This window comes from Mauremys reevesii, linkage group 5 (assembly GCF_016161935.1).
Source record: "Mauremys reevesii isolate NIE-2019 linkage group 5, ASM1616193v1, whole genome shotgun sequence".
Lineage (NCBI taxonomy): Eukaryota > Metazoa > Chordata > Testudines > Geoemydidae > Mauremys > Mauremys reevesii.
The window spans coordinates 131084522-131109379 of NC_052627.1; the positions used below are offsets into that span (position 1 = coordinate 131084522).

The 24858-nt window shown below is 54.4% G+C and overlaps 2 protein-coding genes across 3 annotated transcripts; both read left to right on the plus strand.

Moving 5' to 3' along the window:
- Positions 1-4: 4 nt before the first annotated feature.
- LOC120406880 (extensin-like) lies at positions 5-781 on the plus strand. Its single transcript, XM_039542054.1, has one exon. It carries the CDS (start codon positions 5-7, stop codon positions 779-781), a length of 777 nt encoding a protein of 258 aa, XP_039397988.1.
- LOC120406001 (SET and MYND domain-containing protein 5) lies at positions 704-20684 on the plus strand. 2 transcript variants are annotated; one of them, XM_039540106.1, is made up of 13 exons: positions 704-1320; positions 4190-4298; positions 5469-5608; positions 6180-6301; positions 7549-7618; positions 9673-9738; positions 10350-10412; positions 12130-12200; positions 12767-12873; positions 13694-13750; positions 14747-14841; positions 15806-15876; positions 18002-20684. In XM_039540106.1, the coding sequence occupies exons 1-13, from the start codon at positions 1297-1299 to the stop codon at positions 18144-18146; spliced, it is 1140 nt and encodes a 379-aa protein (XP_039396040.1). In that variant the 5' UTR covers positions 704-1296; the 3' UTR covers positions 18147-20684. The 2 variants fall into 2 exon arrangements, with proteins under 2 accessions (XP_039396040.1, XP_039396039.1); XM_039540105.1 differs by having other exon boundaries at positions 712-1320; positions 9634-9738.
- The last annotated feature ends 4174 nt before the right edge of the window (positions 20685-24858 follow it).

A 24858-nucleotide genomic window follows, 5' to 3' on the forward strand; every position in this document is an offset into this window, starting at 1 on the left:
TGTAATGGGGAGCGCTGTGCCTGCGGCGTCGGCGTGGGCCCGCCAGAGGGCGCTCGCTCCCCGCAAGGCCGACTCAGACCCGCCCACCCCTTCTCCGGGGCCTGCGCTTGTGCCCGGCCCTTGGGCGGAGACCGCGCCGCGCGCCTGGCTGGGGGCATCAGTGTCAACTGGGGTCATGCCCCTGCCACCTGTTGTCATGGCAACGCCACCCGATGCCATGCCCTTGCCACCTGTTGTCATGCCAACGCCACCCGATGTTATGCCCTTGCCAGTTGTTGTCATGCCAACGCCACCCGATGCCATGCCCTTCCCACCTGTTGTCATGCCAATGCCACCCGATGTTACGCCCTTGCCAGTTGTTGTCATGCCAACGCCACCCGATGCCATGCCCTTCCCACCTGTTGTCATGCCAACGCCACCCGATGTTACGCCCTTGCCAGTTGTTGTCATGCCAACGCCACCCGATGCCATGCCCTTCCCACCTGTTGTCATGCCAACGCCACCCGATGTTACGCCCTTGCCAGTTGTTGTCATGCCAACTCCACCCGATGCCATGCCCCTGCCACCTGTTGTCATGCCAACGCCACCCGATGTTGCACCCTTGCCACCTGTTGTCATGCCAACGCCACCCGATGTTACGCCCTTGCCAGTTGTTGTCATGCCAACTCCACCCGATGCCATGCCCCTGCCACCTGTTGGCATGCCAACGCCACCCGATGTCACGCCCTTGCCAGTTGTTGTCATGCCCTTGCCAGCTGGGGTCACGCCAGCCTCATGCTAACACCAACATGCCAGTGCCACGCCATTACCACACTTTGTCACACCTCAGCCATGTGGGGTAACACCAGGGATCGGCACCATCATGTTGCACGATGGACACTTGACAAAATTACCCACCATCTGGGCTAACGCTGGCATCACGCTAGTGCTACATAGTGTAACGGTTACGCCACCTGGAGGCATGCCAGTATCATGCCAGTGCCACATGGTGTCACACCCCTGCTACCTGGGGTCAGGCCAGCACCATGGCACTACCACACAGTGTCCCACATCTTGCCACCATTGTATGAGGTCAAAAAAGGTTATTAAAGCTCCTGTGTAACATGCTTCATTGATGTGTGGCTAGTATAAGTCACTGATCACAGGGTATATTCCTGTATTAATCTGCAGCTGTGGGGGAGCCCTGGACAGCCATCTGACAGTCACAACATGCACCAACTACTGCCGTAGGGGAAACCAGCCGCTCCAGACAAATGTGTTGTCTTTTCTGGGGCTAGGACAGGCCGCGTTAGCCTCATGCAGCTGTTGCCTCGGCCAGCGGTAAGGTCAGGAGGAAAAGTCTAACTGTGGCTCGTGCTGGGTCTGAGGCCGTCAGACCGCGCCAGGGACTTCGGGGTTTTAACTAGAAATGGCAACTTCAGGCCTGACCGTTCCCAGTGTACAGTCAGCTTGGCAGCAGCCCCCTGGCAGTGAGGCAGAAGGGGATCTTGAGCAGAGCAGTTCACCTGCTGCCATGTGAAATAACTATGGTAGGGAGCAGCTGTAACATGACCGACTGGACGATGGCTGAGGTGCTCAGGTCGCTGGGAATTCGGAGTTACATGTCACCCATTCACTTACAGTGTGACGTCCCAGCAGGTGTATGTGAGCCAGGAGGGATGCTAGTGACTATTAAGCCTTCCTCTGTGGCTTCTGGCGGGGGGGGGCGTGATCTGTCCCTTCCTGCCAGCCCCCATCTCCCACCTTGGTGCTCCTTGCAAAGCGAGGGGGGGGGGTCCCGTCTCTTCCTGCCCCCGAACGGGGAGCCTTTCCTGGCTGGAGTCTCTCTCCCTCTCTCTCTGGGTCCTGCACCCCTCCTCCCCCCCAGTTAAAAATGTGATTTTTGGGAAAAAAAATAGAACGAGGAGTATGTGTGGCACCTTAGAGACTAACACATTTATTTGAGCGTAAGCTTTTGTGGGCTACAGCCCACTTCATCGGATGCATGTTTGTTTTTTAAAAAACACCCTGGTTAAGCCTTCCTCCCCCCAGCTTCCCCTTTCAGGGAATTCGGACAGCTGAATGGGCTGGAATAGCTGGGCGTATTGGCAGTGTGCTGGGGGGGCTGGTGGGGGGGAAGTCCATGGCTGGAATTGCAGGGGAGAGAGGGTTGCAGGTCAGGACTGATGTGCATCAGCAGAGTGGGGTGGGGCGATCCAAGGATTGGATTATAAAAATCATACTTCAGATACACGGGCAGGGCTTGTGGGAGGCCATGCGGGGAGGGGGGGAGCTGTTCTAAACAGTGTTAGACAATTTTTGTTCTCATTCGTGTGACTAAAGGGGCAGAATGAATTTGACTCAAAAGCACCAGAAGAGTTAATTCTCTTTCAAGGCTGATCTCAGCCCAGACATGAACTTTCCCCAGAGACATGTGAGTGAAAACAGGGGAATGTTATAAAGCTTATAGCTGCCATTAGCTTTAGCTTTGAGGCCCATAATAGCTATAATGCCAGGTTCATTTTATCGTCCTCACTGTTCCCCACTCCTGCAGATGCTTCTGTGCTGGCTTGGCTTTGTGCATGAGTTGTCCCCTTGATTTCAATGGAGCTATTCATATGTGTAACATTAAGTAAGCGCAGAACAATTTGCAGGATCAGTGTCTATATTTGTTCCTGAGTATTGGTGTGTTATGATGGGATGGGAAGTCTTTTATTTTGAATTATTTTTACACATTGATGCTTTATTAAATGATGAGTAACAGATCACATAATAAAGAAATAGTATCAAGCTCAGCCAGTAGGGCTACTGGGTCAAATCCTAGACCTTATTTCAGCCCTAGAGAAAATTACCTTACCAATGATGACACAGCTTTCACCTCTTAGGAGGGGTTTGAATCCCAATGTTTACTAAGGATCTCTCAATTTTATTCTCTAAATGAAAATGTTGTTGAGGCTGCTATGTTTGCCATTTGACATGTTACACCCCAGAGGTTGCTGCATTTCATGTGTAATAGGGCTGTCAAGCGATTAAAAAAATAATAATCGCAATTAATCGTGTGATTAATCACACTATTAAACAATAATAGAATACCATTTATTTAAATATTTTTGGATGTTTTCCATGTTTTCAAATATATTGATTTCAGTTACAACACAGAATACAGAGTGTGCAGTGTTCACTTTATATTATTTTTATTTCAAATATTTGCACTGTAAAAAACAAAATAAATTGTATTTTTCAATTCACCTAATACAAGTCCTGCAGTGCAATCTCTTTATCATGAAAGTTGAACTTTCAAATGTAGAATTATGTACAAAAAAATCCTGCATTCAAAAACAAAACAATGTAAAACTTTAGAGCCTGCAAGTCCAATCGCTCAGACAAAACAAGTTTAGTTACAATTTGCAGGAGATAATGCTGCCCTCTTCATATTTACAATGTCACCTGAAAGTGAGAAGAGGCATTCACATGGCACTGTTGTATCTGGCGTCGCAAGATATTTACATGCCAGATGCGTTAAAGATTCATATGACCTTTCATGATAAAGAGATTGCATTACAGTACTTGTATGAGGTGAATTGAAAAATACTATTTCTTTTGTTTATAATTGTTTACAGTGCAAATATTAGTAATAAAAATAATATAAAGTGAGCAGTGTACACTTTGTATTATGTGTTGTAATAGAAATCAATATATTTGAAAATGTAGAAAAAAATCCAAAAATATTTAATAAATTTCAGTTGGTATTCTATTGTTTAACAGTGCAATTAATCTTTTTAATCGCGATAATTTTTTTGAGTTAACTGCGTGAGTTAACTGTGATTAATCGACAGCTCCGCTATTTAACTTTGAGATCCTTGCAGGTGAAAGATAAATTAGAGGGGCGAAATCCTGGCCGTACTGGAGTCAGTGGGAGTTTTGCCCTAGTTTGCCCCCTGGAGCAGTCTGTGGGAGGGGGCACAAGCCATAAACATTTGGATCTGAATTCTACAGCTCTGGATCTGGGTGCCACCCTACAGTCTCAGAGCCAGGGTTTTGGCTTAGGGCACGGGGCTTGGCATTGGAAGACATGAATTCTATTCCTAACTCTTAGTCTACCCTGAGAGTGGAACTCACAGCTAGCTGGGGAGACGGAATAGCCCTAACTGAACTTGCCGTGCTGCAGATTTCTACAGACTGGGAGTCACTCTTGTTTCTCCATTCAAAGGGAAAAGGCTTATTTGCCACCAGGAATATCCATAAAGGGGAAACGATCTTCTTAGAAAAGCCTGTGGTGTCATCCCAGTTCCTCTGGAACGCGCTGTACAGATATAAAGGTGAGAGGAGAGTCATTGGTTTTAAGATCAGGGATGGTGGTGTTGGTGGGGGGCCGGAGGGGGACCCTTAGGTTACCTACTCTGATGTCCTGCATAACAAAGCCCTGAGAAAGAAGCAGTGACCCTGATGTGTTCGTGCCCCAGAAAATGACACTGGCCCAAGGTCTGAGACTTGCTGTATTCAGTCTGTGGCCTAACACTGGTGGTCAAAGGACCAGTGATAGTCTAAAGACTGATGTCTTTCAAACCACCAGTGCTAGGAATAAATGCTTGATACCCTGGAAAAGCTGTGCCAAGCCAGCACATCAGTGATATAAACCACTTATCTCTAAATATGGTGCTTCATGAAATATCTTCTGCAAAAATCATGTTGTTATTGAAGTAAGGGGGTGGGGAGGAAGCAAGATGATAATCAGAAGCACGTGGTTTTAAGGTTGGATACCTCATGGCCTTCCAGGGGTTAGAAACACTGTGCTGGACAAAGAATATTTCCAAGCTCTCGTCCCGGACCTGTGATCCGAAGGGAGAAAAATGCCAGTCCCAGGGAACATAATGTGATTTGCAAGTAGGAAGTAATCAGTGCAAAAGGGAGGTGGGAGCTGCACAGAAGCTTTATAATATCTAGTGATCATTCCTTGAACCCCTGCTGCAGCACGCTTTGGCTTCACTGGGCACTGTGTCTTCTATACCATCAATCCCTAAACACGTAACAGGGTTAAATAATGATGACAGATGGGGAGAGAAACCAAGAAAGAGCTTTGGGACAGGGAGAAAAGGTTTCCAGCTGAGATCTGAAGTGGCATGAAGAATCGGTGAGGTAGGGAGATACATGATGGCCATTTCGGATGGCAGGCGCTGTGGAGCAGAAGGGTTTATCATCGCAGATCGGTTTGGTGGCAAAGGGAGTTAAAGAATGCGGGAAGTGGTGCAGATAATGAGGGCTGTGTTTCTACGGATGGTGTTGGGCCTGTGATGTTTTCAGAGTGGTGGTTTAGGGTGGGATAGTGAACCAGATTCTCAGCAACTGTAAACCAGTGTTGCGCCACTGAAGTGAATGGACCCACACTGAAACAGCAGCCGAGGAGCTGGCCCACTGCATGCAAACACATCTGTTCTTTTAGAAGAAGGTTCTCTCAGTCTCTGCCGTCTGGCTTGTTTCTTCTTCCCCAGCCTGTGACCACTGCCTGCGGGCCTTGGAGACGGCAGAGGAGAACGCGCAGAGGCTTCTGGGGAAAAGCTGTCGGGTCCTGCCTCACCCAGAGCAGTGCAGCATCCGGAAGGATTTGCATCAACACTGCCCCCACTGCCAGGTACCAGGCTGCTGGGGAGAGCTGGGCGTTGCCATCGCTGTGGCCTTGTGTTGATCGATTGGGATGGGGCTTGATCTGCAAGGAGGCCACGTCCCTTTCAGATCTGCCATTGCTGCTGCTGCTGCCCTGGTGTTGGGGCGCGCTCGTCGGGAAGGTTGAATTGGTTTCCTCGCTATTGATGGAGAGAGCATCTGACTGGGCAGGACCATCTGGGACACCTAGGCCGGTTCTTCCCACTCTACAGCCTGGTCTTACGCAATGGAGGTGCAGGGGAGAATTTCCATATCCTGGTGCTCACAGGGGCAGCTGTGTCCGAGGAGGGGTTCACCCAGCACACGCCTTTGCTACCCCCTGCTCTTCCTTGCAATAGATAGGGGCCAGGACTCTGTACTAAGGGGAGGTGGGCTGGGGTCGGGCTGCTCCCAGGAGCCCCCTCCTCCCTACCACAGTGCTCTCCCTAGGTCACTAGGAAAATGGCTGGCCTTGAAGGGTTGGTCACTTTCCGAAGGGCTAAGTTCCTAAGTTACTGTTCTGTTGGCTGACGTGTGTTGCTGTCTCTGTTACTGTCCAGGTTGCGTATTGCAGTGCTGAATGCAGGCAATCTGCCTTTGAGCAATACCACCAGGTGCTGTGCCTGGGCCCCTCCCGAGAGGACCCCAAACATCCCCTCAACAAACTGCAGGACGCCTGGAGGTAGGTGCACTAGATGTTTGTAGGACCAGAACTACCTGCTGAATAGACTGGCTCTGGCCCATTTGGGAGCAGAGACGGGGACTCACCCTGTGTCCAGCTGAAGGTGATTTGGAGCAGGGTCAGTTACTGCTCTGTCTCTGCAGAAGCACCCACAGCTCCACTGTTCCAGCCTATAACCATGTAAACCATCCAGGGCCATCTATGCTAGGCAGTTGTCACTGTGCTGCATCCCATGGCCACTCAGAACTTCATGGCATCTGTGGGAATAGAGCGTGGATCCTCCTGCTCCTGCAGTACAAGCCTCTGTCACTTGAGCTAAGAGAGAATCTCCATTAGCTGTATGGAGGCTGTGACATTCAGCTGAGCAATTCTGATTCCATCCAGTAGAGGGCAATAGAGCATGTATATACAATCAGTTGATTACAGTACTTTGCAGTTCTGTGGCGCCACCTGTGGATCTCAAAGCACTTCACAGACATTATTGAATTAAGCCTCCCAACGCTCCTGTGTGAGAGAGAGATTATTATCCCTGCTTGCAGGTGAGGAAACTGAGGCACGGAGAAGGGACGTGATCAAGGTGGTAACAGAGCCCAGTTCTCCTGACTCCAGCCCTCTGCTTAAACATTAGACAACAACTCACTAGGTTTAACACATACATTTTAGTTGGCCCTTCAGTTACTTGTATTATAGTAGCACCCAGGGACCCTGTCAGAGCTGTAATCGCATTGTGCTGGGTGCTGTACATACACAGAGTAACTAGTCCCTGCCCCAAAGAATTTACAATCTGAATAGACAACAGATGGGAGGAGAAGGCGGGGAACTGACTTACTGAAGGTCACATGACAGAGCTGGGACTAGAGCGGGAGTCTCTCGAGTGCTGGAGCTCCTAGGCCTTGCTGCCTTTAGCTGTTTCACTGCCAACAAGCAGAGAAATGAGCAGGAGACCAGACCTGGAAGGTCCCCTGCTAGAGTCCAAAGGCAGGGCAGGAAGTTGCCCCTTTGGCCAGCTCTATAACCAGACCTCCGTAAATACCCCTGCTGAGCCTTTTAGAACTTGGTTAATTTCCACTTCCCCTAGGGAGCTCCTGGGCTGTTTGTGTCAGTCCGATGTCTGTGTCTGAACGAGGCTGTGTGTGGGATTCCGGTCCTTGTCTCCCTTCGAGGCGCAAACACCCTGCTGGCCCTTTCAGTGCCAGGACATCTCTGCTCTTCTCTCTCACTCTCTATTATTCCTTCCCCTTGGACAGAAACATCCATTACCCACCGGAGACTTCCAGCATCATGCTGCTGGCGAGGATGGTAGCCACCGTCAAACAGGTGTGTGCCTCTGTTTGCTGCTCATGGTACGTCTCAGCACCTCCTTCGTGTTGCTCCCTGGTGTCTGCCCTCTCCTCTCTAGGGGTACAGCTGCGTTGCAAAGTGAAGGGATGATTGTTGTACCAGTAGGCGTGCCCATGCTAGCTTTAGTCTAGCTAGCAGGGTTCACAGCAGTAGTGATAACATGGTGGCCCAGATTATCAACCCGAGGCCATATCCAGGGTCCTGTGCAGGCTTTTACTTGGTTGTTAGCTCATAAGAACGGCCGTACTGGGTCAGACCAAAGGTCCCTCTAGCCCAGTGTCCTGTCTTCTGACAGTGGCCAGTGCCAGGTGCCCCAGAGGGAATGAACAGAACAGGTAATCATCAAGCGATCCATCCCGTCACCCATTCCCAGCTTCTGGCAAACAGAGGCTAGGGACACCGTCCCTGCCCATCCTGACTAATAGCCATTGATGGACCTATCCTTCACGAACTTATCTAGCTCTTTTTTTGAACCCTGTTATAGTCTTGGTCTTCACAACATCCTCTGGCAAGGAGTTCCACAGGTTGACTGTGCCTTGTGTGAAGAAATACTTCCTTTTGTTTGTTTTAAACCTGCTGCCCATTAATTTCATTTTGGGGACCCTTGCTGGATCCCATGTTGACATGTCTTCCCTACATCTTCACTGCTAAGGTTAAAGCTACCCTGGGTATGCTACAACCACACCTTCACTTTGCAGCGTAGACTAAGCTAACCTCCCGGCACATCAGCATGTGGGGCAGGGGATGTCTCGCTGCACTGCAGGCTCTTACCAGCACTAGGGATCATTCGTTGCTGAGACAGCACGCAGCACAGAAGGACCTCATGACCTTCCACCCCAGAAGTAGACCCTCCTTCCACTGTCATTAGCTCTAGAACGTCTAAGCTCTTTGGAGGCCTCTAGTCGTTAGAGGGTGAACCAACCACAGATGCGTCAGGCAGGTTGGATTCCACCCGGCAGTGGGACATGGACACACCAGTCAGGACGGCCCACCACAGTCTGGGCCTCTGCGTCACCGTCCTGACCGCATGACACTGCTCCAGCTCCTTCTGTCTCAGGGCTTGTGCTGGGCACTTTATTGTGTTGGGCTCTGAAGATGCCTGTTGCTGTGGAAAATCGGAGGCTGCTGTTAGCACAGATTCTGTAAGGGCCTTGGATACCATGGTGATAAGGGTGGAATAAATATGCACACCCACCCGTGTGGTGTAGCTGTGCTGTGGGAGGTGATCTTTATGGGCTAACATCTGGGTTAGCGTGTCTTGAGAAGCGTGTCATCTGCATGATGAGTGATCTGCTCCTATTCCCTGAGTCTTCCCACAGGCCTGGGAGAGCTCTTTATAAAGAGGGTTGTGGCTGTGTATGAAGCAGCGCTTTAACTGTGCATTTCCTGTAGTTGAGTTTGGGGTTTTGACGTCCCTCATCCCATCAGGTTACCGGGAGTCAAAGCTGTTGTCACACATCCATGGCTTCCCCTCCACCTTAGCAAAGGGAGACCTGAGTTTGCCTAACACCGTGGAACTGGGCTGTGCCCGTCGCATTAATACACCCCCGCCCCATGGCGTACTCTCCTCAGCTTCTCCTGCCCTCTCTGTCTAGCTCCCCACATGGGCCCTACTGCTGTGTGTCTGAGTGTCTCACCTGTATATCCTCACAGCTCCCATCTCAAGTAGAGAAGTATTATCCTTATGTCACAGATTGGGAAACTGAGGCACTGAGTGACTTGCCCAAAGTCACAGAGGGTGTCTGTGGCAGAACAGGGAATTGAACCCCGATCTCCTGAGTCCCCACCCTGTGCGTTAAACACAAAACCAACCTTCCTCCCCTTTTCTTTCTCTGGCTCGCTCGTATTCCAAGGGTTAAACATCGCTGTAGCGGTGCTAATGTTCTGGCCTAAATAGCATCCAGATCTGGGTATCCTGCCATCTCGCGTAGCCCCCTCCCACTTCCCTCCTGCTGGAGTGCCAGTTTGAGCGGCTGTTTGATACATTTCAGGCGAAGGACAAGGACTGGTGGATAAAGCTTTTCTCTCAGTTCTGCAGCAAAACGGCCAACGAAGAAGAGGAGATCGTCCACAAGCTGCTGGGGGACAAATTTAAGGTCAGTGTGACCCGCTACTGGAGTGCTTGGGTCTTTGCGGGGAGGCAGGGTCATTTGCGGCGGTCCCGGAGTTCCTCTCCTTTCCCTCTGAAGGCCCCACTTGTGTACAAACGCTTGAGCACAGAGAGAGAGAGACACCACGGTCCCCAGCAGTGACCAGAACCAGAACTGTCAGCGTCCAAAACACGGGCCTCCTCCACTTGAGCTAAAGGAGTTCTCTCGTGCTCAGGCAGACTGTTGGACCAGCCACTAGAGGGAGCCAGGGCCATTAAGCCAATGTATTGCCTTGGTTCCATGGTAGACAGACCAAGCTGTGGCCTGTCCGCTGAGAAAGGAGCAGTGAGTGCCAGTGGTTTCCATGCTGAGGTTACTTCCCCAATAGGGAGTGGCCAGACACCAGTGCTTTGCTCATGGGTGCACAGCCACGGGTGGCGGTGGCTTTTGATGGCTGCCAGCTTGGGGGCAATTCAGACCAGCAGCTTTCTGACGAGCGGTGGTGGCACAAAGAGCCTTCAAGCCTGCTCCAGTCTCTGCTCGTCGGCTGGATTTAAAGCTGCCCCGCCTGCCTCGGGGCTCCCCTCCTCGCTGACGTTGTGGCCTTGTTTCTCCAGGGCCAGCTAGAGCTCCTCCGACGGCTCTTCACGGAAGCCCTTTATGAAGAACATCTCAGCAGGGTGAGTGGTGAGTCCTTGTCACCCCCTTCCTCCCGCCCCCCAGCAGAGTCCTGTGCACCCCAGAGAGAGTGCTGAGGAGACCCCATTTTTCCATAGTCCCTCTGACACCCCAAAAATGGGATGTCCTGGTTGCCGTTCCTCCTGACAGCACTGAAGGGCTAAGATTTTCCCTGGAGCCCGTTGGTGCCTCACCCTCACTCTAGCAGGGCTGAGGTGGGATATGAGGGACAATGTCTTTCTCCAGCACCTGATCATTTAACCCCCTCAGTGCTCAGACAGGCTCAGGGGATAACAAGGATCGTAGAAAGGTAGGGCTGGAAGGGACCTTGAGAGACCCCCTCGCTGAGGCAGGACCAAGTGATCCTCTCGACCATCCCTGACGGGTATTTGTCCAACCAGGGATTCCACAGCCTCCCTTGGAAGCCTGTTCCAAGTGCTCAACTCCCCTTAGAGTTAGAAAGTTTTTCCTCATAGCCAACCTCAATCTCCCTTGCTGCAGATTAAGCCCAATACGTCTTGTCCTCCCTTCCGTGGACTCGGAGAGTAATTGATCCCCGTCCTCTTTGTAACAGCCTTTACCATATTTGCAGAAAGTTATCGGTTCCCCGCTCAGAATTCTTTTCTCCAGACTAACCATGTCCAGGGTTTTTAACCTTCCCCGTGGGTCAGGTTTTCTAAACTTTTCTCATTTTTGTTGCTCTCCTCTGGACTCCCTCCAATTCGTCCACATCTTTCCTAAGTGTGGCGCCCAGGATGGGACCTATCACTCCAGCTGAGGTCTCACCAGTGCCGAGTAGAGTGGGATATTACCTCCCGTGTCTTACATACAACACTCGAATTCATACAGCTGTTCAGCATTTCCCCTTGCTGCTGCCTTACAGGGGTTGTGCCCAGGGGGAAAGAAATACAATGGAACAGGCTTGTGGCCTCTCCTGCGCTCTATGGTTCTGGAGTGACTGTACCTGGAATCCACCGCTGAGTAGCAGAAAGGAGAGACGAGGCTGACGGGGAGCTGGGAGGGATCCCTAAGAACTGGATGGGGCCAGAACCATCTCGGAAGATTGTAAATGCCAACTAGGGGGAGGAATTGTTTAGGACAGGACAGCGGCACCATGAGGAGTAATGGTGTGAAGCCGAGAGAGGGAGAACCTAGGCTCAGTCTGAGGGAAGCCCTGATGACCCTGGATTCTCCTAGAGGATGGAGTCCCCTTACTTGATGGGTCAGATTGTCAAAGGTGCTGATCTCCCACTGAAGGCAGTGGATGCTAAGCGCTGATGAAAATCAGGCCATTAAGCTCTGTGCCTCACGTCCTCCATCCAGTTCTCTCTAACGAGACATTTCTAGGGACCCCCTCCCCGTGTCCAGGATTTGGTATTACAGGATGCTGAAACTGTGTCACAGCAGAGCTGAGGCTCGGTTCACTGCTGGTTGTAATGGCATTAGTGCCTGTTCTGTGGCAGCTCCAGCCCCACGGCCCATCATGTGATTCTGCAAGCAAGGCTGCGAGCTAGAGCCGTGTTTCTCAACGACTGGTCCGTGGACCGGTGCCGATCCCTGAGATCTCCTTGACGCTGTTTAGGAAGGCAGCAGGCTGGTCCCTGGTATCAAACAGGTTGAGAAGCACGGAGCTAGAGCAAATGGGAGCCGCTGAGAGGGTAGCTAGCCCGACAGTCCTGACAGGTAAACTGATCCTCTTGCTTCTTGGTCTTTCTGCAGTGGTTTACTCCAGAAGGGTTCCAGTCGCTGTTTGCCCTGGTTGGAACCAATGGTCAAGGCATAGGAACAAGGTAACCAGTGGATTCGCCATTGCGCTGTGGCTGTGTGTGGGGAACTGTTGAGAAATCGGGCTGGAAGTCATGAGAGTCCCAAAGCTCTCTGGGTCTCTGGGCTCCCCTCAGCACTTGCACGGATTCCTCTGTGCTGTCTGAAGGAGTCATCCATGCACGTCCTTCAATGCAGCTGATGGGAGCCACTTAAGTACCTAGAACGAGAGCAGAGAAAAAACCTTGTACGTGTCACCGAGGTTCTGTAAAAGCAGCGTTTTACTGCTTTTCTGTAAACTATGACAGGACTTCCCCAGTGCCCCCAATCCAGAGCCTCCCAACGTTCAGGTCTGGTCCTGCATCAGAACTTTGCCTCTTGGGGCCATTGGACACTTCAACCCTGGGAGCCCCAGAGAGTCCCTCCTCCCTCCTGAGCATTCTGCGCTGAAGAGCGAGAGCTGGTGCCATGAGCTGGCTCGCGGGGTGTGATCACAGCTCTCCCTGGCACTGGGGTACAGGGGGCTCTCGCCCACCTGGACAGATCCAGAGACGGTGGGAAACGTAACCGTGTTCTGTCTGGTTTCCGCTAGTTCCCTGAGCCAGTGGGTCCATGCCTGCGATGCGTTAGAGCTTCCCCCGCACGAGCGAGAGCAGCTAGATGCCTTCATAGACCAGCTCTATAAGGATATCGAGAAAGGTAACAGCGGCAGGAAGTGTCAGCGTGGTTCCCGGGCGCGGTTCTCTGGGTCGTTGTCTTCCCGGGGACAGGCGGGGCTGGGCGTGGGACTCAGCGGCCATCATAGTTGGCTGACTTTGTAGGCTGCATTGACCGGTGCTGTCTGAAGGCCCTGGTCAGGGTCCCTGAGCTGCCACCGGCACTCCCGGCTGCAGGGTAGATGCACCGTGAGAGAACTCCGCTCAGGGACAAGGCCCCTCCTTCCCATTTAACGTCAGGGCCAGGACTGGTTTGCTGCCATTTTTCTGGATTCCCCAGACCCTGGACAGTCTCAGCAGCCAGGGGATCTGGCTCCCAGATCCTGGGAAGTGTGGCTGAGACAAGCCGCAGGGAGCAGCTCCTGGGGCTGGTGGAGGAAGATGGGTGCATCCCCAGGCGATGGCTGCCAGTTTTTAAAACCCAGCTCCCTGGTTTGCACCCGCCAGTGACTGCAGGTGCAATGTGATGGGCGCAGATGCGGACCAGTAGCTGTCTGCTTGATTTGTGGGTGCGATTCAGTAATTGGATGTCTCTGTGCCTTCAGTTCCTCCCACAGCTATCTGGGGGGGTCAAATAGGGGGTCTGTCCCCTTTAAATACCAACCCCCAGCTGTCCAGTCCCCAAGCTCGCTGGGAGGCTGAAGTGGATTGGTGTGACTGGCGCAGGCGAACCGGTACAAAAAGGCTCTGCCCTGGTCGACTTTGCCGCCCTGCTGTTTCCCCACGCGCTGACTCTCCAGGTGTGAGGAGCAGGGTTTGGCCGGGCAGCTGTCTGGGGCTGTAACTGTCCCTCTCTGCTTCAGAGACCGGAGAGTTCCTGAACTGCGAGGGATCCGGCCTGTACGTGCTCCAGAGCTGCTGTAAGTGATGGGACGATGCTGATTGGCCGGCCCGGCCCCTCCCTCTTTGGCTAAACCATTCGAACTGTCTGAAGGTTTCGAGAGACGCCGGCATGGTTGGGTGGGTCACAGCCTGGCCTGCCTTCTCGTTCCCTTGCAGCCATTTGCAAAAGCCACGCTCAAAAATGAACACGCCAGAGCTTTTCAAACACGCAGCTAAATGCCAGAGGCTCAGCACACGTGAGCAACCCTCCAATAACAAACCAGGGTTTGCAATCTAGTGCCAAGGTAACCTCCAATGCATTCTCATCCCTGCAGAGGCACGTTATAGACAAATACCATGTGACTCATGCCCCAGAGAGCTTTTTTTGCATGCAATGGGGTAAAAATACCTTGGTGAGGAAACCTCCTCCAGTCTTAGCTGCCTCCTGTGATTAAAGAGATGGCAATCAGAGCCTGGTTATTAACGAGAAGGGAGGGAGCCCGGAGACAGTGCAGCTGTCTGGGTGCTGCAGGGTGTATCTCAGCCAGGGTGGTGGGGAAAGCTATATAACAGGCAGGCTTACACGGAGAAGGGAGCAGGATCGACAACAGGAATATTTTCCTCCCTCTCTTCTCGCCTCATTAAATGACCAGTAGGGAGAAACGCAAACAGCATCCCAGGCCTTTCACCTCCAGCTCGCTGCGTTGGGTCTGGGGCAGAAGTGATCGAAGCCCTCTCCATCTGCTGGCTGGACTGTGGCGCAGTGCAGTGAATGGGTGGGTCTCAGTCCGGCACTAGGCAAACGAGTGTCCTCCCCCACTCAGCTGGCAGGATTTGGCACCATTACTGGCAGTCTCAGCAGGTGGCTGAAGGGTTTGAACTAACCCTCTCGTTCGTCCTCCAGGCCAGGCCTGAGGCCTGCTGGGGGTCGGCATGGGGAACTGGCACTGCTGCCTGTGCCGGGCCTGCTGCCTCTGGCGACACCCGCTGTGTGTCATTCACTGGCTCTGGTGCCCGTCTCCTCCCTGCTGCAGGTAACCACAGCTGCATCCCCAACGCTGAGACGTCCTTCCCGGATAACAACTTCCTCCTGCACCTCATCGCCCTGGAGGAGATCAAGCCGGGAGAGGTGAGCCTGCAGGGAAGGGAATGGCTGATTTGTTTGGGGAGGGCCGAAGCCTGTAGCCCTCCCTCAGGCCAAACTCCTCCTGAAGGCAGTGGCTGTCCAGCCTGAGTAAGACCAATAGGGTTCTGTCTATGTGCTTACATGCCCCACCCCCCCATTACTGTAGTATCCAAGCACCTGCCAACCCCTGTGGGAGGTAACATCCCTACTGTACGGATGGGGAAACTGAGGCACGGAGCGATGAAGTGACTGGCCTAGGGTCAGACAGGAAGTCTGTGGCAGAGCTGTGGATTGAAGTCCCAGTCCCAGGTCTTCGCTAAAAGAACATTAACCCTCTGTGGCCCTTCTCTGAGGAAAGGACAAGGGTCATGAGCTGCGATTCAGCCCAGCGGGGTTTTCAAGCCGCTGTGGACCCTGATGATTTTGTGAGCTATTGGGGAGTCCCAGGCGATCTCTGCTGTCTGCACTAGGACAGGCCCGAACACTGAGCCCCTGAATGTCGGGGCAGTTCGGAGCTGACCTTCGCACGCCCGGCCTGCAGCGTCGCTCAGCTGGAGAAAGGCGTGGGACTGGGCTGTGAGGACAATAAAGGAGATTCCTCACTGAGGCTGCAGGACACACATGGGCCCTCTGTTTCTCTCTGGCTCTCCACGTCCCCTGTGCTGCCTGGTGTCACCTCATGGCAGCCCCTTGAGTCCTGGCCGGGTGGAAAGGTCAGCCGCCTGCTCTGCTGGGTCAGCCTCTCCATAGGGCTGGATTCTGATTTCTACCTGCCCTGGAAGTTAGCCCTGCTGGATGCTGGGTTCTGCTTTAGTCCCGCCAGTTCCCTCTGCTCTCTAGCAGAGACTTGCTGCCACTTTCCCCTCTGTTTCTGGAAAGCTTCCCCTCCAGGGGCAGGAGAGCCCGGCGGTGGTTCGGTGCAATGGGAACTGACTCTCAGTCTGGCCTGTTTCTCTTGTCTCGGCAGGAAATCTGCATTAGCTATTTAGACTGCTGCCAGCGGGAGCGGAGCAGACACAGCCGCCACAAGATACTCAGGTAGGGCAAGCCACCCGCGCCGCTTGGACTCTGCTGGCTGGGGGAGGGGCCCCCGGGACACAGCGGGGTAGAAGCAGCGGGGCGGGAAGGGTTGCCAAGGCATGGGCAGAGCGAGGTGGTTCTGCAGAATATTGTCAATTGATTTTCAGGGATAAGGGGGACCCCCCCCCATCTTACTCTGTTCTTGGATGTAATAGCTTCTTCTAGGCTCAGTCTGCAGCACCTGTCCCTCTGGCTGAGCGCACCTTTCCCCCCCACACACACCCACACATACCCCCTTGGCCTCCCTTTCCCGGCCCTCCCTCTGGTTGAGCAGGAGGGGCCGGGTGCATGCTCTACTACTGCCAGCCACAGAGGGATACTTGAGATCAACCCAAATCGCCCCATTCAGCCTCTGCCCCAAGAACTGAGCCTGCTGCGTCTGCCCTCCTCACCCTGTGGCCTGCGTCTGCGCCATTGTAGGGTGCCTCCTGGTCTCTGTTCAGCCGGCTTTGCAGCGTTCGTGTACATGCAGCCTGCTTGGACGGGCCACTGTGTCCTCCGTGGTCGGAAGGGCGTTGGGCCCAGCGTACAGCCTGCACTCGGCACGCTCACCCTTCGGGACGGACAGATGGGTACCCACACCAGCATGCACGATACACAGGCAGTAGGATCACGCAGCAGGCATGCATGTATGTGATGTGTACATCCCGTGCAGACAAGCATTGATTTGTCTGCACTGTGAGCTGGTGACTTCTCTCCAGCTCCTGGCAAAGTCCTGAGCCCCTTGGCTTTTTTGCTGTCTTTGTTTTGCAGGAAGCGTGTTGCCCCTAACCTGTCAAGCCGCATAAACCCTGGGAGCGGCAGAGCAGGCAGTGTGACAGTGTGACTGTAGCCTGGGTAGGCACGTCCAGGCTAGCTTTAATCTAGGCAATGAGAGCAGTGGCGACGTGGCGGCAGAGATTTCAGCGTGGGCGAACATCCCGAGTTTGTTCCCAGGGCCCCTGGTGGGCTGGTGCTGGGGTCGCCAACCTGCGCTGATGCCTGTCACTGCATCTCCACTGTTCCTGTTACCTGTGCAAGCTAAAGCAGCCTGGTCTACCTACCTGCGCTGCAGTCACACCTCCAGCTGCAGTGTAGACCCGACCCAAAGGTGCATCTTGCCCAAGGTTGTCTTATTCCTGGGCTATCAGAATGTTAGGAAAGGGATAGATAATGGAACACAAAATGCCATAATGCTGCTATAGAACCCCCTACTGCGCCCGCCCTTGAATGCTGTGGGTGGATGTGGTCGCCCCATCTCAAAAAAGATGCATTAGAAATGGAAAAGGTTCAGAGAATGGCAACAAAAATGCTTAGGGGTTCGGGACAGCTTCCAGGTGAGGAGAGAGGAAAAAGACCGGGACTGATCAGCTTGGAAAAGAGACGACTAAGGGGGAATGGGACAGAGGTCTGTAAAATCATGACTGGTGTGGAGCAAGTGACTAGAGAAGTGTTATTTACTCCTCACAACACAAGAACCAGGGGTCACCCAATGAAATTCACAGGCAGCAGATTTCACACTACCAGAAGGAAGTATTTCTTCACACAACACACAGCCAACCCGGGGAACTTGTTGCCAGGGGATGCTGTGAAGGCATCTAAAGAAAATCAGAGAAGTTCCTGGAGGGTGGGTCCATCAATGGCTACTAGCCAAGATGGCCAGGGACTCAACCCTATGCTCTGAATGTCCCTAAGCCTCTGACTGCCAGAAGCTGGGAATGGGCACAGGGGATGGATCACTTGGTGATTCCCTGTTCTGTTCATTCCCTCTGGGGCACCTGGCATTGGCCACTGTCAGAAGACAGGACACTGGGCTAGATGGACCTTTGGTCTGACCCAGTGTGGCCGTTCTTATGTAGCTGCCGTGTGTGCTCAGGGTAGAACGATAGAGACCAGTGGCTTCTAGTCCAGCATAACTCACTGCTCAGGCTACACCCCTGCCTTCCAGCAGCTGCATGGGGAGCTCTCCCTGCTCTGAGGGAGGGATGAGCGAGGAGTTAACCCCCGAATGGCTGGCTCTATGGAAGGGCTCTGCCCTCCAGCCTGGCACCATAGTACTGCAGACTCCCTTGACGTGGTTTTCTCTCTCTCCTGCTCCCCTCAGGGAACACTACCTGTTCACCTGCTCGTGCCCCAAGTGCCTGGCTCAAGCCGACGACGCCAACCTGACTTCAGAGGAGGAGGAGGAGCTGGAGGGCGAAGGAGAGACGGACGATGCGGAGCTGGAGGATGAGATGACGGACGTTTGATCCTGGGCCTGGGGATGGGGTTCGGCTTTGTACCGGAGACGGGACCGCGGGGAGGGACTGTGCCTGTGTCGGCCAGGGCTGGCGCGGCGGCAGGGAGAGAACATGTTAAGGTTTGGCTAGGTTGGGCAATGGAGGAAGCAGGGATCTTCTCTGTTCCTGACCATCCTTCTGGGGGAGTGTGTCTGTGGTCCCGGGGTCCCCTCTCTCTAGATAATGGCTCCACTTGTCCCAACCACTCCTCCGCGGCTGAGGCAGATATCCACCCACACAGACATCGCCTTGGTCTCCTTGTTTGTGTCTGATCCTGCACACAAAGCAATATGCTGGGGAGGGGGGCTGTTGGAGACGTCGCATGCAGGGAAAGTCCCTGGCTCTTCTGAGCACAGCGCACAAACCTTAACGCTACCCTTGTTCCTGATGCTGGGCAAACAACCAACTACACCGGGGCTTCCTCCGGTGTCAATATCTAAGTGATCTGAGAACTTGGAGAGGAGAGTCTGGGGGGATTTGGGCTCGTGACTTCCTCGGGGTTGTGGAGGGGGCAGAACAGAGGTTTAACCCAGTGGAGACAGTGACTGTGCAAAGAGGTGGTGGTCTCATGGACTCGGCAGAAGACTGGGAGCCAGGACTCCTGGGTTCTAGTCCCTGCTCTGTCGCTGACTTGTGGTGTGAGAAGTCACTTACTCTCGCTGTCTCTCAGGTTTAAAATGTGGGGGGGGATGATCAGACTTTCCTAGCTTGGGGAGGGGAGGATTAGCTGCTCAATATCTGGCCAGGGCTGAGTATTTTGAGTCATATATACACACGCACTCTTAGTGCCAGAGGGTGAAGGGTTAAGTAGCTCTGGGGGTGACGGGGTCAGCTGATGGTGCCTCACACTCCTTGCCCCTGCTGCCCTCATGGGTTGGCACAGTAATTCTGTTGTGGTGGTTTCACCACGGGGAGGTCTGTCTGCCCCACCAGGGCATCGGGCTCAGTGGTACTGACTGGCCTGTGAGGGGCTCCTGAACGGGCCCCAAAGGGAAATCCTTACCCAGCCTGCCACAGGGGGCTAGACCCCTGCCCCCAGAGTTACAACAGTCTGTAGGCATTGCTTTTCTCAGCACTGAAGCTTGTTGTCAGAAGGGAGTTAGGTGCTTCGGAGCCAGACTCCCATTGACTGTCAGTGCGATTTTGGCTCTTATGTGCCTAAATCCCTTTTACCAAGGAGACGTAGGCTCCTGAATCAGCTAGGCATTGGAATGCTGAGTGCAGCGACGGCTAAATACCTCTAAACACCTGGGCCCCGGTTCTCCTCCAAGGGACCAGGAAGCAGGGTCCGGCCCATTGCCAAGCCCAGCCCTGGAGCGCGAAGGGAGAAACAGTCGACTCTGTTGTGTCTGCGGGGGGGTGGTTGGAGGGATCCATCCTCAGCCTTCCCTTGAGTGTATTAGCCCACTGACCTCCCAGGGGTGCAAAGGCCGCAGGGCTGGGCCCTGGGGTATCACGTGACTGTCAGCCAGGCTCTAGGGGCTGAGTCTGCGAGGAGCTGGCAGCTCCTTCTAGACCTACAAGTGTAAGCTCCCCAAGGGCCTGTCTGCCTGGGTCTGAGCGGTGCCCAGCGCCCCCTGCACCTCTTGGAGCCAGTGGGCGTTGGGGGTGCTCAGCACCTCTCAGATCAAACCCTGTCAGAGCAGCGTGGCGCTCTCGGGGGGGATGGCGAAGGATCCAGACGAGAGTTCAGGGTGCCTAGTACCATAGCCGGAGATGGACACATGCCAGTCAATGAGGGAGTCCGTCCCCCCGCGAGGGCAGGACCTGCCCTCCAATAGAGACTGAGCCACCTGGAAAAATCTCAGCCTTCTAGGAGGCAGGCGGCGTTGTCCTCCCCCCGGCAGCCATCTCCAACATGGTGGTTTGCCTTTCCGTGCTGTCCCGGTGGCTGGATGAAGGGGCGGCTTCGAGCACGATGTAATTGCTTGGGGCCTGCAGGGCTCTGGGCTGCTTGGGGACCAAACTGAGAGGACGCTCGCCATCCACATCTGATCTTCTCCCCATGAGCAGTGAGGCTGGAGTGGGAGGAAGGTCACCCACCAGCTGTGTTCACCTGCTCGTTAGAGTCACGTTCCCCACCCCACCCTTCTCTCCTCACTCCAGTAACGGGGCCAGGAGTGGGGGCATCCCACATCCTGATCTCCCACCCCACTCCCCCATCAGTGAGAGGGTTGGGACAAACCCTTTCCAGAAGTGGGATACAATTCCTGGCCTCGTTTCTTCCACCGCCTCCCCCAGTCCTCCTGCAGCTGGTGGGGCTTAGCCGGTCTGATCGAGATGAGGCCTGGCGTGCTGGGAGTGGTTGTCTCTTCAGTGCACCCCACCCATTAAAGAGTAAGAGAGATGCAGTCTCCTCCGTTGCCGACGAGGCGTGAGCTGTGAGGCTCTGCTGTCCCCCCTCTATGAAGACTGATTTTTCGCACTTTCCTTAGGACTTCTTGTGGAGCGGGGAGCCTGGGCTCTGTGCCTGGCAAACAATGGAGCACCACGCTTCTTAAACCTGCCCGTCTTAGGGCCTACTTGACGTAAGCGGGGAGTCTTCCCGTTGAGTTTCCCTGGGAATTTGACAGGGTCGTTAGCGTTGAAATACGACTCTTGAACATATCTTAGCCTCGTGACAGTACGTTTTGAGGGCTTTTATATTGTGTGTGCCTGGAGCTGGGAGAGTGACCTGGAACCTTGGTGCCTGCAGATCACAGGCCAAATCCTACACTGGTGTAAATCTGGAATAGCTTCACTGACTTCCTCTGAGTTACGCCAAGTTCACACCGGTCTCGCTGAGATCAGAATTTGTTTTCACCTTAAGCCCACACTGCACAAGCAGGTGTGCTTTGATTTTTGGTCTTGCTTGAAACAGTACAGCAATAGGCTTATTTGACATGGTGCTAATGCCTGCGGTGATCGAATTGCAGTGAATTAAGGGGAGTGGGCTGGTATGGAGTAGACCGACTGTTAAACTGTGGCCTACAACGGCTCCAGAACATTGCTTGAGCAAAGCAGTCTTCCAAAAACCCAGATGGTGCAAGGATCTCGAACAAGTTCCCATCTCTACAAGCAAAATGTTACATTTGAGAGCAAGGAATTGTGGTTGAGCAGAGAACTGCTGAACAAAGTGATCAGGCTAGATGTGAATTTAAATGACAACAGTATCAAGATGAAAATGATACTGCAGAAAAGCCCTATCTGTGACCAATGAGGTGTTTAACCAAAAAAAACCTCTAAAAAGGGAGATTTAAAAACAACCACCAAAGCCTTTTCTCCATTTACGCTGCTTCCTTTTTGCAGGCCAGCTTGAGCGGTGAAACTATATTGGTCAGTTTCACTTCTTGGTTCTCATGCCCTACCACCATTCCCTTGCACGTGGGTTTCCTGTGCATTGCTTCAGCTCTAAATAATCCCTCCTCTTTTCAATGTATCCAGCCTGCCTGAATAGAGAGCCTAAAACACTGGACAGTAGTTTACAGGCCTGAAGAACCAGAGCCCTGCTGCTAAGCCTGCCTTGGGTATTTTGTTGGCCAACCTTGAATTTTAAAGTTGCCAACATCCATCTCCCTCCAACGGTAGCTTCTCTCCAAGGCTGTAAATTAACGCTTTTCAGTTCAGAGAGAGTTGGGAAGCAGGCCCGGCTCCTCTTACGGTTTTGCTTGTAACCAACAGCCCGACGTTGGTTTTTGAACAGCGGCAAGAGGCAATCTTCTTTCAGGAGAGAGGCAAAGCCATTTGATCTGTATATTCTCACATAAGCAGAGAGGGATGTGGGCTACAAACGTTGGATCCAGATTCCCAAACAGCCTGAATGCCAATCCTGGGGTTTGGTTGGGTCCACTTGGATCCGGAGTCTGGGAGTATGCGGCACGGGAGGTTTTGGTGCCTCAGTGAGTGAGCCCCAACAAACCGCCATAGAGTGGGGTGCAAAGTGGCCCTGTTAACAGTAGTTGCCTTTTGATGGAAGCTGCCACTAATCTTTCTGAAACAGAAAAGCTGGTGGGCCAGGCTTGGCTGCCCTTGCTGAGGTCATCTGCAATCTGTGCCCAGCTCCACAGCTCTGCCACCTGGCTTTTTTCTGCATTGTTCGATTCACGGCAAAGCAGAGTTCTGGTGCCGTTCCGTTCTCCTACACTGCACCCTACCCTGTCACCTCCACACTCTGCGCTGCTTCCCTGTTGTCACAAAATGCCTTGGGGAGCTGAGTCTCATCAGCCACCCTCCTTCCAGATTCCTGGTTCGGGGCTTGGGACATCCTCCCCTGTGGAACATATCCAGACATGTCCCCATAATAGGGTTGCCAACTGTCTCATCACACAAACCCAAACAGCGCTGCCCTGCGGCCTCGCCCTGCTCACTCCATCCCCCCTCCCTCCGTCGCTCACTCACTGTCACCGGGCTGAGGACTCCGGCTGGGGGGTGGGTTCCAGGGTGGGGCCAGAAATGAGGGGTTTAAGGTGTTGGAGGGGAGTCTGGGCTGGGGCAGAAGGTTGGGCTGTGGTAATGGGTGAGGGGTGCAGGCTCTGGAAGGGAGTTTGGGTGCAGAAGGGGGCTCAGTGTTGGGGAAGTGTGCAGGAGGAGGTGAGGTGCAGGCTCTGGGAGGGAGTTTGGGTGCAGGAGGGGGGTCAGGGCTGGGGCAGGGAGTTGGGGTGCAGGAGGGAGTGAGGGGTGCAGGCTCTGGCCAGGCAGTGCTTACCTTGGGTGGCTTCCAGTTGGTGGCACAGCGGAGCTAAGGCAGGCTTCTTGCCTGCCCTGGCCCTGCGCTGCTCCTGGAAACGGCCAGCACATCCCTGCAGCCCTTGGGGGGGTGGGGGCAGGGGGCTCTGCGCATTGCCCCTGCAGGCACCACCCCCGCAGCTCCCATTGGCCATAGTTTCTGACCAATGGGAGCTGTGGAGTCGGTGCTGGGGGTGGGGGCAGCACACAGCGACTTCCTGTCCCTCCCCCCTCCAGGACCGCTGGGACTGCCGGCCACTTCTGGGAGTGGCACGGGGCTAGGAGCCTGCCTTAGCCCTGCTGTGCTGCCGGACTTTTAGCAGCCTAAAATCTGGCTTCACTAGCCTCTGGGAGATAGAGCCCGATTCTCGGAGACTCCCGGCGAAACCGGGAGAGTTGGCAACCCTACCCCGTAGAGAGGGGCTATTGCACAACCCACCTTCTATAATCAATGCGTTCACACTGATGCAAGTGTTGTGAGACTGAAGTCAGTAGCGCTCTTCAATCAGTTGCTGTGGCGTGTCTGTCTGTACATAATGCATGATAGAGAGCTGGTATCCGCCTGAATGAAAATAAATCAAACCACTATAACCATGGCTGGTTTGGATTCTGCAAGCTTCCCCCCAGCACTTGAACTTTGTGGAACTGTTTCTTTTGTCTGTTTCGGTCTGTCCTTTTGATGGTAAGATCCAGGGGAACTTGCGAAGCCGAGATGGGCACATCCTCCCACTCCAACGATATCAGCCAATACAGCGCTGCAACTGGTCCTTGTCACCCCTCCCACTGCCATCCCTGTGGCGTCATGCCCTTTGGTGGCCTCAATAAAATGACACTGGTAAGAACTGGGGCTGGGCCTGTTTCTTTGAATTAAACATGGATGGTGATCACGTGTTCTCCATGTTTGGTGATGGTTTGGACCCTACCAAATTCATGGTCCGTTTTGGTAAATATGGGCACAAGATTTAAAAACTTACATTTCATGGTTTCAGATTTTTAAAGCTGAAATGTCAGTGTTGTAGCTGTGGGGGTCCTGATCCAAAAGGGGAGGGTTACAAGGCTATTGGGGAGGGGAGGAGCGGGTCATGGCATTGCCATCCTTAGGTCTGTACTGCTGCTGCTGGCAGTGCTGCCTTCAGAGCCGGGCGCCTGGCTGGCCGCCGCCGCTCTCCCCGCTGCCTTCAGAGCCGGGCGCCTGGCCGGCCGCCGCCTCTCTCCGCGCTGTCTTCAGAGCCGGCCGCCCGGCCGGCCGCTGCTGCTCTCCGCGCTGCCTTCAGAGCTGGCCGCTGCTGCTCTCCGCGCTGCCTTCAGAGCCGGACAGCCGCCGCCGCTCTCCCCGCTGCCTTCAGAGCCAGGCGCCTGGCCGGCCGCCGCTGCTCTCCCCGCTGCCTTCAGAGCCGCCGCCCGCCAGCCACTGCTCTCCCTGCCTTCAGAGCCAGGCGCCTGGCCGCCGCTGCTGCTCTCCGCGCTGCCTTCAGAGCCGGCCGCCCGGCCGGCCACTGCTCTCCCCCCTGCCTTCAGAGCCGGCCGCCCGCCGCTGCTCTCCCCCCTGCCTTCAGAGCCCCGCGCGCCGCTCTCCCCCCTGCCTTCAGAGCCGGCCGCCTGGCCGGCCGCCGCCGCTCTCCCCCCTGCCTTCAGAGCTGGGCGCCCGGCTGGCCGCCACTGCTCTCCCCGCTGCCTTCAGAGCCAGCCGCCCGGCCAGCCACCGCTCTCCCGCTGCCTTCAGAGCCGCCGCCCGCCGCTGCTCTCGCTGCCTTCAGAGGGCGCCTGGCCGCCGCCTCCGCGCTGTCTTCAGAGCCGGCCGCCCGCCGCCGCTGCTGCTCTCGCGCTGCCTTCAGAGCTGGCCGCTGCTGCTCTCCGCTGCCTTCAGAGCCGGACAGCCGCCGCCGCTCTCCCCGCTGCCTTCAGAGCCGGCCGCCCGGCCGCCACCGCCACTCTCGCTGCCTTCAGAGCCGCCGCCCGGCCGCCACTGCTCTCCGCT